Here is a 14,993-nt window from a genome sequence, read left to right as displayed (position 1 = left end):
TTACTTCTTCTACCCCCAACTTAGAAAAGAGGAAGTAGCTTTGAAAAATATGAGGCATAAAAAAGCAATGCGTCATGACTATATAGAGATTGAAGTGTGGAAGGTGGGACGGGTATAACTTGACTCACAAACCTTTTCAATAAGATTTTGAAAATGAAGAAGTTGTCAAATGAGTGGTGAAAAAGCACTTTGGTGCCTATTTACAAGAATAAGGACGACATATAAAATTGCACAAACTATAGAGGTATTAAGTAGGAGTGGCCGTAATTGAAGATAAGACGAGACAAAAATAGATTAAAATGGTTTAGATACATGAACTGAAGACCTACAAATGCTCTGGTCAGAAGATGGCTATAAGATGGAGGCTCAAGGCAAAAAGGGGTGGAAAACCTAGGAAGGCTTGGAAAGAGACTTCTTTAAGAAAATATATAGAATACTTGGAGCTAATGAAAGACATGGCACAAAACCTTGTGTAGTGGTGTTTAGATTCATACAGTCAACCTCACTAAGTGGGATAAGGTGGCATTGATTTTAGAATATTTTATATTGACACACACACTGTGTAGGCTTCAACAGTTATAATTAATAAAATCCTCTTTGTCAACCGAAAGAGGTAAAAATACAATGTGATCTTCTATCAGAAAATAAAATCATGTGCAGTAATGTGGTTTCACACAAACCAAATTTTATTTTATTTCAAAGCTCCCCCACATCTCATTATATTATCTCTGACGAAATTCATAAAGAATAAAAAACTCACCTCTTTTTTTCTCTCTCACATTCATCTTCAACTTCTCTTTTCAATTTAACATTTTTTTCATTTTTTCATTTTATATTTACGCAGTGTATATGCTTCACCTGGTAACCTAAACAACTAAAAAATTACTTGGTCTTCTTTCACAAAGTAAAATCATGAGCAATAATATCATTTTGCTAAAGTTAAATTTTCCTATATTTTATTCTTCTCTTACCTAGATGTCATCTGTCTCTAATTTTAAACTTTAAAAATAAAAGGCCGAACCTCTTACACATTCTCTCAAGGGTTTTATCTCAAATTTCTCTTCCACCTGTTTATTTATTTATTATATTTACACACACAGAAGCGTGTGCTTCATCTAGTATTGGTGGTAGTAGTAGTAATAATCATAATAACAATAATGATAATATACGAATAATAATAGAGAAACGCACAAGGCAGCAGAGCATATAGTTATATCCGTTACAATTGTTTGCCGCAGCAGAAACTTCTTAATATAGTTTGCATAACGCTAAAACTGAGCCTACCAAAGGCCGAAACAAGTCAGGAGAGAGGTCATGGGGCTTCAGCAACATACAGCAGCTGCTTCCAAACCATCCATCACCACAGCAGCCGGTAGTTGTAAACTGTTACTAGTGGCAATTACAAAATATAGTTGTCCCCTTCACCAACCGCCACCTCCGTCAGTTCCAGACCATCTGTTTCCAGACTGAGACTGGGTACTTCTTTTCGGTTCAGAACCCCATCCCAAATCTCCATCACCAGAACCTTTTTTCTTGGTGTCAGAACCCCATCCTGAAGTCCCATTATCAGCAGCACCGCCCCATGCATCATTTCCACTGGAGCCAGCTCCACCGCCCCAGCTACTGCCACCACCTCCACTCCCACTTCCACCAGCACCCCAACCACCAGGGAAAGCTTCCCTTCCAGGTGAGTTCTGGACCTTTGCACCTGGAAATTTGCCCAAACCATCATCCCCATCCTTGGAATCTGAACCCCACGCAGGAGCATCATAACCAGAATCCTGCCTCTCATTGCCAGTGCTATTTCCTCTGTTGTTATATGCTCCTCGACCACGACCACGCCCACCATATGGTCTAGGTAGGCCGCTTGGATGCCCATCCCGACTACCACCATTTCTATGATCACTTCGACCTGTCAAGATTAAAACTTTAAAAATAAGTCAATAGAAAATCAGAAGTCTCTCGACAAAGGAAGCAAGAGTCAGATGGGAAAAGAAGTATTAAGCGATGAATTCTATGAGTTTGGTGTCACTAAAGACAGGATAAAACAAGACCAACATGACCAGTGCATATTTGTACTACATCAAAGAGACAAATACAACAGAACCAAACCTGCCATCAAAATTCCATCGAAGTGAGTACAATGGTAAAAAAAAACACACAAAGCAATCAGCTAACTGAAGATGAGAGCTAAAAAATCCTAGCCATTTTCATATATGGCAGAGAACAATGAACATGTGTCCAAGTTTTCCACCCAGCCGGCCACATTGTGCAGAAATAAGCCTCTGTTAAGGGTAGTCCGTATTACAAGAGTAGAATGAACATTCCAGTCAAATTGTTTAAGGTATATGTGGAAACATGAAGACCTATTATATTAGTAGCTTTTAATTCTTTATTTGGTATTGCCATTCTATTCAAAGGGCTTACAGACGCCTAAACCACCAGGAAAAATGATGCAACTATAATTCACAAGAAAAGTAGAGGCAAATTTAATCGCACACATGGCATGTGGCCCAGATTCCAGTGTTTATAATGTGTTTCCTATTTTTCGAAGATAATTAATCCATCAGAGGTCCCAAAAGTCAAAAACATCCCTGCCAGGAAAGACTTTGAAAGCTCTAGATCAGCTTCCAGCCAGCTTGCGTCACAGTAAAAGAAACAGGGATTTGTTTATATGCTAAAAACTGTATAAGGTAGATCTTAGCAGCACTCAAGTGAAATCTAGAAAACAGTTAAACCCATGCAACCAAGCAAATTTCAATGTTCATCAAACATAGAAGTTGAAAATCCATAGGCGATTTCTTTAAGTCAACTTCACCTGTTCGTGAACTCGGTGTAGATGACCGATCCCCATCAAAAGACTGGCCTCTCCAACCACCCTCATTAGTTGATCCACCCCAGCCACTGCCCACAGATGCCCCTGAAGAACCCCCAGCTGCAGGGCTTCGCATCGGCACCATAGCAGCGACTGATCTAATAGATGGTCCTGACTCATGCTGAGGGTCATCAATATGGCGCTGAAAATATGCTAAAAGCCGATCAATGTCTTCAAACATCCTTTTTCTGAATTTGAATCCCTTCGGATATAGACCAACATACTCATGGTGTGGATTTGTACTCCGTATATAGGTCAGGATGAAAGTGCCTGGATGTTCATGCGATATCCCAAAAGAATAAACTATCCTCATAGGATACTCCAATTTCTCAATCTTCAAAAGTTCATCGACCTCTTGTTTTGTTCCTTCCTGAACTTGCGATAATTTAGAATTGCCTTCAAGTGAGCTACCAAGGGATCAACATAACGATCCATTACCTGCATTTAAGTTGGTCAACATGCACATCAGTATTCCGTTCGGTACTCACTTCCGTAGTGTGCCATTACATTTCTATTCCTCAACATCAGGACACACCACCATTATCTAGACAAAACAAGCATGTGATAAAAAAATTTGTCTCAGAACAAGACACGGATAAAGTTCAAAAATTTCTAAGAGCCCTTTGTTAAGATTATATTGAGCTAGTTCAATATCTGTAACAACTGCAATATAGCACAAAATTTGTAATTTCTGTCCCAAACTCGTAACCATTAATGATTCAAGCATTACGTATTGTATAAAAGGCAATTTCATTAGTTAACGAAACTTAGAAGAAAACAATTAACCTCCATTAGTAGTAAAGTGAGAGAAAAGTAAGACAACAAATATATCCTACTTTCTGACAAAAAATACTGACCTCATCCAAATCCTCAAAAGTGTCCTCCCCAATTTTCAAAGTCTTCCCAATGCGGAGTAAGCTCGTGATATCCTTATGATCCTTTCCACCTTCAACAATGTCTTTGTGAGCATATACTCCATCATAAACCTTGAGAGTCAAGGTTAAATACGAAGGCCCGCGGGAACTGGGACGAATGATACTTTCCCCAGGATCCTTATCAGACAAGAACTGTTAAACATAACAAATGAACCATTTTAGAAGGTGAATGGTTCTGGGAATACTATGTAAATGAACAGTATATAATTCAAAAACCTACTGATCCACTACGACTACTAAGTAAATATAAAGATCTTAATATTCAAATTTGGTTAAACCTCCTTTACCTCCCAGAGGCTTACATGTTGATGCATAGTGTAACACAAAGGCACATAGAACACATAATATAACATGATTTTGCATTAGTTAATATGACTAACAACCAATTACAGTTAAAAAATTCAAATCAACCTAACACATTAATATAAACATCAGATATCATAAAAATAAAAAGCATTCTTAACAGCATACCTTCATTGCTTCATCTGCAGTTATATTTTGGAAGCGAGGATGAACAATCATCCTTGGCTTGAAATGCTTCTTTGCAAGCTCTTTCTCCTTATGAGCTTTATCTTGCTCACTCTGTAGACTTCTTCGGTCTTCATGGTAATAGGTATCAAGATTCTGAGTGTTCTGATAACGGTTATTTCTCATCTCACTCTCTCTACAACTTAGGAAAACTTGGTACCTATTCTTTTGAATGGATTTGATCTTGCAAGTGAGAATGTCGCCCTCATTCAGTCTGTCAGACAATTCCATATCTCTTGAATCATCTGAATAATCTTCTTTCATAAGCATGCCAGTTAATCCAGATTCAAGAGCACAAATTGCCCTCTGACCTTGCACCCTGCGAACTGTAGCCTGTACAATTCTTCCTTCAGCAAGGGTATCCTCGGTTTCACCTGAAATCATATAGAATTCTTCATCCTGGCTTGGTTCTTCATATTGTTTACGCCAATCCTGAAAACCCTGTATTAATTCTCTCCTTATATCATAAAATGTTTGTATCTTATTCTCAAGCTTTTTACTTTTAGCATAAGCTTCAACATCAAGGTTTTTTAGATAACTAGGTCGATCCCGGACGTGTTCTATAGCCATCTCCAAATCCTCATCATCGTTGTTACCATCCACATCATAAACATCTTTGGCCAAGTCTTGCGCAATTATATAGTATTCTGGATGAATTCTCGTATCATCCAACAGATCAATATATTGGCTGCTGCTAGCAGCCAATCCACTCCGCCGAACACGTAAGAAACCGGATGCATTAACAAATACCTTTCTACCAAGCCCGTGTGGGTTCACCAAATCCTTTCGAGTAAATATTGCACCAGATCTTACCAACGATCTCTGCAAAGATGCCGCCTTTCTAGGTCCAAGCCCAGAAATGAATTGCAAAGGTGCAAATAACCATTCGTGGCTTATAGCCAAATTAATATCAAGGCCTACCTGGTTCGTGACATCTACCATGACCTGTTCAACCATCACATACTTCTCATCTGGGGTGAGAAAGTTCTCAAAAGGATTGAGTTTCCAAGATAAGATTTCTCTTCCTGGTCCACAAAGTGTGGCAACCATTGCCAATGGATTTTGAAGATTACGCCCAAGAGCCACAGCCCTCTTGACAATTCCTGACAATACAAGAAAAAAACATCAAGACATCTTTAAGAGAAAATAAGATATGAACTGGAGTGTGGGAACAATTTATACCTTGTTGTGCAGGTAGCTGATCAGATGAAATCCGAGAATTTTCATACAGGCGGGCCAAAGATTCATCCCCATATACAATGCTTAAACCGTCCATATCATGGCCAACATCTCTAGGATTTTCCTCCACCATCTTAAAAATTATCTGATAATGGCAAGAGTTGAACAAAATAAGCATCATGTGTAATATACGTAGATTTTGAAATAGGAAAAAAGAAAGATGACAATCCCTAGATGAATAACATAGAGATCAAAAACGACAAAAGTAAACCCATCTCCCGACTTCATCAGACTAGTGGCACTAGGATGCTATATCAGCTAAAAGATATCAATACTATAGTAACACACACCTCATAAATATCATCTTTTAGGCGAACACAAGACAAGTTAACAGCGCCTAGGACGGCGACTTGTGGTTGATGATCAGTCATGAACTTCAGAACACGTTCTTGATCATTTTTCTTTCGTTGCTGATCATTAACATTATGAGAGCGTAAAGTGAGGGACCCCGTGTAAAGTACATCTAGAATCTCCCCAGATGAATCTAACATCACAAAAGTGGTTGCTGGCTTCCCAGGGCCCCAGCAGCAAGCCATGACCCTAGGTGCAGGTTCATCGTCTGAGCTATTATCATTTTCCTTCCTTTGGTATGGTCTCACTGAGACTTTATTCCACAAAACCTTTCCATATTCCATGAGTAACCAGTTTTTTGCTCTACTGGTCAACATCGATCTTGCTTCTTTCTCCATTGAAGGAAGAAGAAAACTAAAAAGAGCATCCTGTAATATCAACTTCCGTTGCTCATTCCACAGTTGTGCAGACTTACTAACACCATCACTAAGATAGTACTCATTAAAGTCGCTTATCAACTTATTTAGTCTGTCTTCTGGCAACTTAATAGTAACCTGAAGAAGCTTCTCCTCCTCAGCCTTCTGGATAAGCAGCCATTGTGCATCCTCAAATTTATTTAATGGCTTTCTTTGCAACCACTTCACGCCAGAGAACTGATGAAAAGCATCTATTGCCGCATTTCCGGCGGGTGTGGGGCTTGTCGATAACTCAACGGTATCCAAGTAGTTGCATCGAACATACTTCCTGACACATGGCTCACAACTTATCTCAACAGCTGCCTGAAACAAGCCATAAAAGAACATCAGACAACTTACAAGAAAACATCATTTGAACGGGCATTTCTATAAACTACAAAACTATTAATGCATACCATATGCCTAGCCCCTTTGAGCACAGCTTGAGGTGTCTCAAACATTGCACATGTGAAGTTCGACGCCATCTCCTCCGGTGTCTCCTTCGCATCCTCCAACTCATCCATTCTCTACAATCAAATGAACTATGAAACTTGTGTCTCTCTATTTAGACTAGACATTGAAAACTGGAAGACAAACCAGACTTACCATTTTTTCTAGAGATAATTGCAGTCCAAACTGCTCAGAGCTGTAACCAAATTTGCTTGCAACTTCCCACAGGCCAGCCTTACTGCAGACACTGTAAAGAGATTTCCTCTTGGGCCTCTTATATTGTCCCTCATCCACTCCAGCCTCACCTGGAGGGAAATGCAAGTTAAACTTGGTGTCAACATCATCAACCTCTCTCTCTGATTCTGCAGCCTTGAGCGACTTCATGATTGACTCAAAAAGTTGTTGATTCAATGTAAGTCTGCTCTCATCATATATACGTCGGGATTCTTCCTCAAATCGCTTATTGTAGTAAGATTGCAGAGCACTTTTTCGTTTCTGAAGCAGAAGCCATTTTCTGTCCAAGTCCTGAATATTCCAAAGTACCTATGCAGAAAAAAGGAAACAGTTTCAACATATTGCTTATTCATCTTCAATCTTAAACCAGCAACACATTTAGTAGTCAATGACGAGTACCTTGTGCCACTTTAGCCCAGACGATTTCTCATTTTCATTCTGATTTACATCTTCCAATTCAAGATGTTCAGGATCTTTCAATAAACTAAGGCAATCCTCTTTCCGATACATAGCAATATAAGGAATCTGAAAACAAGTTGAGTTTGACAGATTAATAGAATAAAGTTCAGATAAATAAACAGAACTAGACAAACACTAATCAGAATACTAACGTCCAGCTTCTGCACATGATGCAAGTCCAAAAATCTGTTGATATCTTCCCTGCTTATAGAATTCGCCAAGCCTGGCTTGCTAAACAAAGGTATTGTACCACTTGCAATTTGATCATATATCCAGGTACTCTCATCGTCTATACTAATTCCATCCAGTGGAAAAGAACCAGTGGTTTCCTCGTATACCTACACAGAAACGAATAAAATACAGCTGATGTGACATGAAATCCGAAATTACAGTATATTAACAAAGGGTGAGTGAAAAGAACCTGCACTCTTTCTGGAACATCAAGCTCCCGAATCTGGTCATCCTTCTCTGTCATATACTTTTCAGAAAGAATAATTGGTTCAAATTCATCCTCGAGCTTCCTTTCCCTCCATTCACTGGAATCCAAACCTTGCTTACGGAGCTGTAGTAATTCATCAACATCACCAAATATATCGTGAGCTTCCTGCAAAGCATCTGATGATACTCCTGGTGCCTGCCTAGACTTTTTTCTCTTAAGCTTCCTCTGTCTAAACAAGGAATTAACAACCAAAAAACAAAAGAGTCAATTATTCAAATTATGAGAAAATGAGTTGAAAACAAAAACAAAAAAAAAAAAGCTCAAGCACGGGCATGCGAACACAGCAGAGAAATACCTCACAAGAGTCCCAGTCTCATCAAACTCTTCATCGACTATAAAGTCTGCCATTTCATCCTCTTCACCAACTTCTCCATCATCTTCTGCTTCTTCTGGTTCCTCCTCTTCAACAATATCCTCAAATGGAGTACCTATAGGGTTATAGTTTATTAGCAATAACAATGAACCAAATTTTACTCTCATTATTCTACAAGTTGAGTTCTACACATGCATAGACAGATATACCTTCATCATGACCAAATAAGCTGCGCTCAAGTTTCTCCTCTGCAGTTCTTCCACCTTTACCACTACCATCAAACTCCTCCTCGTCAGAAAATTCCCCAGGCTCCCCCACACCATGCCTCTGAGCTTTTTTCAGACGCTTAAATTTCCCCTGAAAAATGTTTGAACAAAAAATAAGAAAACGAACACTCCAAATCATGAACTATTTATATTGAGTAAGAAAGAAACGCACAAGTTTCACATTAAAAAAAATATAAGAAAATATGAACAATACTTACAGCCTTCCTTCGGGGTGCAATTACATTATTGTCCTCAAGGAGCTCATAGTCATCTTCATCAAGGACATACTCCTCTCTAGAAAAATAGAGAGGAAAAGAGGTTACAAAATGATATCTAACCCTCTGTTTAATGCTAAAAGAAGATAACGACGATGATGAATGCAACAATTGGCAGTGCATTCACCATCATCTGAAAACAGGCAAGAAGAAAGCCACTCTCATACCCAAAAAACTGATGCATTCTTTTCAGTGATCAATTAAAATAAATAATACTGTTGATCCAAGATGGCATCCAAAACAAGCCAGAGTTTTTGTTTTTCTAACAATTTCACCACTAAAAGCTAGACTTTAAAAGAGATAATAGCTCAGAATACAGAAAATTCACTTTTTCTTTCTTTTTTTCTTCCTCTGCCGTTCTTCATCACTGTCTGCTCTCTCTTCTTCCTCCTCTTGCTCATCGTCTTCGTCTACATCATCTACTATAAAATCATCCTTCTCATATTCATCTGGCCCTTCTGGAAAATGAATAAATGATGATATGTTACATATTCAGCAAATCCAAAAAACACACTAAAATTGACTCTCTATAGTACATGAACACCGTACAAATATAAATACTACAACAGTATGGGAAAACATAACAAAATAAATGAACCATAAAATAAATATGGAAAAGAGGAAGTATAAGCAAAATGATGAAGCATTGCAAAGACAATTCCAAGTGACATAAACGAGATGGCCAACTTGATACACAGGGGAAAAAATCGATAGAACTGCGACGAAACAATCACCAGTACATTGGACAGTTAAACGAACCAGTTGCTTTCCCTTTCCCACACATTTCTCTCATATATTTCATCAGGGAAAAAAAAAAAAAAAAAAAACCAAGTCCAATCTTTTCAAACAAACAGAAACCCTAGTTCGAGCAAGGAAACCCTAATCCCTCCATCGACACCTCCAACCCCCAATTATTCACCATAGAACTGAAAAATTGAACCCCGAGCAAACAACCACATGCATTTAACAAACGGATGAAAAAAATTGGAGGCCGTACCTTCTTCCTCGTCCTCGTCCTCGTCGCCACCATCCTGGTCATCGACGGCATCGCCGTGAAGAGGTTCCCTGTCGTCCTCGTCGAGCTCGACCTCATCTGAACAGATTGAACCAAACAAAGTATGAAAAAGGGCGTTAGGACTTGGGTTAGGGCTAATTTTTACCCAAAAGGGAGGAGAGAAGTAGAAATGGAAATGCGAGTGGGTCACCTTCTTCGTCAGAGACAACAGCTTTGCCCATGGTTGTGGTGGAAGGGGGAGAGAGATTAGGGTTAGGGTTAGGGATGCGAAGATTCAGAAGAAATGGAGAGGGAGAGTGGTTTTTTGCCTTTTTTGAGAGAGTCGGTCAGTGTCACAGATCTTTCAAGTTCTGAGCACCAAGAAGAAATATGACTCAGTAGTCGCCACTTGCCTTGTGTTTGTCTGGCGCCCATGTTTAATATAATAGGGGAGACTCGAGATCCTCTTCGGATTTGTGTCCCGAACCGACAGACCAGGCAATTCGAACCATACATTTTAAATCATGCAGTTTTTATTAGTGAGAAACTTTATTATATCGAGAGTACGGCTAAACACATAATGTTTCATAATATAAGTGATTAAATTCTTAAAAAAAGTTTCAAAAACTTATATTATAACACTTGATATACGAGTTATATTCCTACGATACATTGGAAAATCTCTCCTCATCAGCCCCTTGTACTAGCCCACCTCACATAAATCAAAGGTAAGGAATTTATCATTCCTGATTATAATAAAGGCACAATGAGAGTGAGAAATCATTCCTTAAAATTCACTCAATTCTCTCTATTCATTGTCGCACCCTCTCTCTCTCCATCTCTCTCTAACTCTTTAGTTAAATAGGGCTCGAAACGTTATAAGCACATTCTTGACACTGTACTAAGGAGAGTTTATCTATCTTTAATCAAGGAAGTATTACGTTTCGGTCATTCTTATTATGACCGATTTTTTATTTATTAAATTAATATACTTTTATTTATTCAATTTATTTTTTCTGTGTTGAACGTGATACCATGCATTGTAGATGAAATCTTGAATGTGGGAGACGAACCTTCTACAAATTGCATTCAAAGGCTTTATTTCCAGTCGATTAGTTTCTTCTAAAACACAGACTTGATATCTTATTAGCCCATGTTTGCATGAAAACATTCACTATAAGACATTAACCCCCAATCTATTATCTCATAATTTTACTATTACATATTGCATATATATATATATATATATACATATATATAAGCATGTTCATGCATATGCAATTAATATTCCATATAGACAAGATCACACCACATGCAATTGAAAAAATGGAATCCAATTCGGCTCTGGCCCATTATTTTTGTTTTAGTCTGCAAGTTAGCTATAATATAGTTAGGCTAATTAACATGTAGGAAGTTCATTAGGGACGAGATAAGTAGTGTTGTTTTATTTTGGGTTTTGGGTTTTTCTATGGGAAAACTAACCAAAAAATCCCAAAATACTTTCTTTTTAATCATTAGGACAAAATTTTTCAAAAATATTGATGATATGCTTCAAACAACTGTACAAACTTGGTTCAGTATTCTGCAAAGTTCACATGGTTCCACCAAAGAATATATCCAAAAGATAAAAGGGGAGGGACTGACACTTTCAGAAGGCATTGATGCTAACTAAATAAGCACACAAATTAAAACCCTCTTGTGATAATTGTAGTATAAGTATAAGTAGGGATCGTTCTTAACCGGGGATTAGGAGGGATTGCAAAATCACTTGGAAACTGACTCAAAAACGTAAAATAAAGTTTAAAACACTAAACTAGACTTAAAGAATGCAAAACTAAACACTTAAAACACTAAAACACTAAACACTAAACAAACCAAAAGACTCAAACAGCACCCAAAACACTCAAAACAGCCTTAAAAACACTTTATGGGCAGTTTTGAGCACTTTGACTACTTTGGACAAAATTGGGTAATAAAATGAATCAAAACACTTAAAAACACAAACTAAGACACTTTCTAACTAAGTTGGACAATAAAGCAAAGGGGGATTGAGTTTTTGACGAAATTAAATAAAATGCACAGAATGTAATTCAAACAGATTGTAAAGATGAATTTGATGAAAATATGGATGAAATGCTAGCTAGAGGGTTCTTCTCCACACATGTCACACTTGCATACAAAACGATTTCTAATTGCTTTTCAATAAACCATGAATTCTCAACGCCCCAGATTAACCGTGAATTGCACTAATTAACCCTCAGATTTTCCTAACGTTATTGAATTGGATGATTGCATACGACAATCCAAAGCATTCCCCACAAGTCCCCTACATGATTGCATAATAGAGATACAAGCAAGAATCATTAAGTTCTATGAAAACCATAAGTGACGAAGCACTTGTTACTATGATTGCATGAAACTTATGCCAAGAATTTACTTAACGCGATTGAGATCATCAACTTTTACTACTTGTGAATATAATTCCATAACGATTAGGTGAAATTTCCTTATATCCTAGCATCCAATTTATGCATGATAATTAAGCGTGCACTCTCAACCAACACACACAAATCAATTTAATTCACATAGATAAGTAAATTGAATTCACAACTTATGAAACGCAATTGGAAGTAATCAAATCATATTGCAAGCACAAACATGTATTTCGAATCCCCCCTAGCCAAGGGGGGGTTTAGTTCCTCATACGCACAAAACAAAGAGAATTGAAATTAAACATTGAAATCAAGGAAAAGAAACACCTAAAAATTCCAACAACTCAAACTTGAATTGTATGAACGTTTAGGCCTTTCTCCTCCTCTTTGTTGCGGCACAAGGTCTAAGGATAGGTTTTGAGGGTTATGGATGGTGTAGAATGATGTGTTTAGGATAGGGATGGATGTAGGGGACTTCAAGGCTTATTTTTGGGCAGAAAATATGAAGAATGGTGAAGTATTGATAGGAGCATATTTATACGACTTAGTTAGCTTGTTTTCTTGCATTTAATTAGCTAAACTATGTTAATTATAGTGTTTAAAGTTATTTTCGTGCAATTTCAGGTTTTAGTGTCAAAGTATGCTAAAAGAAGCAATTTGGAGCATTCTAGAGCATTTTTGGGCCAAGATTGGATAGTGCAAGCATGGAGGCATGAGGATGGACGAATTTGAAAGGCTTGAATTCAGTTAGGGAGTTACAAGGGGGCCTAAAAACCTAATTTCTAGAAGGCTACATTAGAGCCACATGCACTTCCATCCTTTAAGCCATTCCACATGCAATTCCAACCTAATCCACATGCATTCATCATCATAACCTAGCTGTCATTCCACCTTTATGCATTCATCATCATAACCTAGCTGTCATTCCACCTTTGTGCCATGCTTCCCCCTTTGTTCCAGCCACTCCACATGCACTCCCACCCTTTAATCACATGCATAAATCAGCCACATGCATCTCCCATCACCATTCCAGATTTCCACCAAGTTCCTAGCTGTCATATTCCCTCCTTTTCACCTATAAATAAGCATCCATATCAGCCACAATGGATTCATTCATTCATACGCTCTTCCATTTCAGAAATTCATTCATTCAAACACACATCCACACCATCAAACTATCCTTAGACCTTGTGCTACAACGAAGAGGAGGAGAAGAGTGCCTAAACGTTCATACAATTCAAGTTTGAGTTGTTGGAATGTTTAGGTGTTTCTTTTCCTCGATTACAATGTTTAATTTCAATTCTCTTTGTTTTGTACGTATGAGGAACTAAACCCCCCTTTGGCTAGGGGGGGATTCGAAATATATGTTTATGCTTGCATTTTGATTTGATTACTTCTAATTGCGTTTCATAAGTTGTGGATTCAATTTGTTTAACTGTTTGATTGATAACTTATTTATGTATGTTTATTGAGAGTACACGCTTAATTTTCATGCATGAATATGACGCTAGAATATAAGTGAGTTTCACCTAATAGTTACGAACTTGTATTCACAAGTAGTGGAGGTTGCTTATAAACAATCGCGTTAAACGAATTCTTGGCATAAGTTTCATGCAATCATAGTAACGAATGCCTCGTCAACACTTATAATTTTCATAGAGCGTAATGATTCTTGCTTGTATCTCTATTATGCAATCATGTAGGGGACTTGTGGGGAATGTTTTGGGTTGTCGTATGCAATCATCCAATTCAATAACGTTAGGAAGATTTGAAGGTTAATTAGTGCATCACGGTTAACTTGGGGTGTTGAGAATTCATGGTTTATTGAAATGCAATTGGAAATCTTTTTATTATGCAAGTGTAACATGTGTGGAGATGAACCCCTTGGCTAGCATCCATTCATTCCATTTCATCAATTTCATATTTACATTCTGTTTTAATTGCAATTTGTTCATTTAGTTTAATTTCGTCAAACCCTAAATCCCCCTTTACTTTATTGTCAAATTAGTTAGAAATCAATTTAGTTTGTGTTTTTAAGAGTCTTGAGTCAAGTTACAACTTAATTTCGTCCAAATTTGGGTTTGTGCTCAAAACTGCCCAGAAAGTGGTATTTAGGCAGATTTGAGTGTGTTTGTGCTATTTTGAGTCTTTTGATTTGTTTTAGTGTTTTAAAGTTTAGTTTTGCATTCTTTGAGTCTAGTATAGTGTTTTATATTGTGTTTTTACGTTTTTGAGTGAAATCCAAGTGATTAACAATCCCTCCTAATCCCCGGTCCTGAACGATCCCTACTTACATACTTACTACAATTGTCAAAAAGAGGGTTTAATTTGTGTGCGTATAATTCTCGCATCAAATTTTGGCGCCGTTGCCGGGGATTAGCAAATTTGCTAATCCCTTGGATTGTTCGTTTCTGTTATGTATTTTAGTTTTAGTTTTTTTTATTTGTATTTTGTTTGTTGAATTCAAGTACTAGAGAAGCACAACATGGCACTTGATAATGCTTCTCTATTGTCACAGCTCATGGAAAGGTCCCAAATGCAAAGCGTTGATATATTTGATCTTCAATCAAGGAATAACATGTTTTCCAATACTTACAATTCAGATTGGAGTGATCATTCAAACTCTATGTGGTGGGAACCTCAACATATTCAACAAGAAGGATATTGGCAGCCCTATGAGGAGTTCTATTCAACGTCTATGCATCCACCACAACCTCATATACAATATGCCCAACCAAACTCAGGTTT

General features: G+C 37.6%; 1 protein-coding gene across 1 annotated transcript; it reads right to left on the bottom strand.

Moving 5' to 3' along the window:
- Positions 1 to 1,140: 1,140 nt before the first annotated feature.
- Positions 1,141 to 10,238, bottom strand: LOC103966217 (transcription elongation factor SPT6 homolog). The gene is given in 18 exon segments (XM_048573341.1): positions 1,141 to 1,912; positions 2,819 to 3,244; positions 3,247 to 3,313; positions 3,733 to 3,942; positions 4,282 to 5,441; positions 5,521 to 5,662; positions 5,868 to 6,647; positions 6,740 to 6,850; positions 6,930 to 7,316; positions 7,407 to 7,532; positions 7,619 to 7,804; positions 7,888 to 8,134; positions 8,261 to 8,393; positions 8,488 to 8,635; positions 8,763 to 8,838; positions 9,148 to 9,277; positions 9,817 to 9,912; positions 10,025 to 10,238. Coding segments are annotated over 18 exon segments (4,947 nt in total). The 5' UTR covers positions 10,056 to 10,238; the 3' UTR covers positions 1,141 to 1,421.
- Positions 10,239 to 14,993: the final 4,755 nt, after the last annotated feature.

This window comes from the organism of the source record quoted next, unplaced genomic scaffold (assembly GCF_019419815.1).
Source record: "Pyrus x bretschneideri cultivar Hongxiangsu unplaced genomic scaffold, Pyrus_bretschneideri_v1 Contig66, whole genome shotgun sequence".
Classification (NCBI taxonomy): domain Eukaryota; kingdom Viridiplantae; phylum Streptophyta; class Magnoliopsida; order Rosales; family Rosaceae; genus Pyrus; species Pyrus x bretschneideri.
The sequence above is the reverse complement of the archived record's forward strand: the minus strand, read 5'-3'. Positions and strand labels throughout refer to the sequence as shown.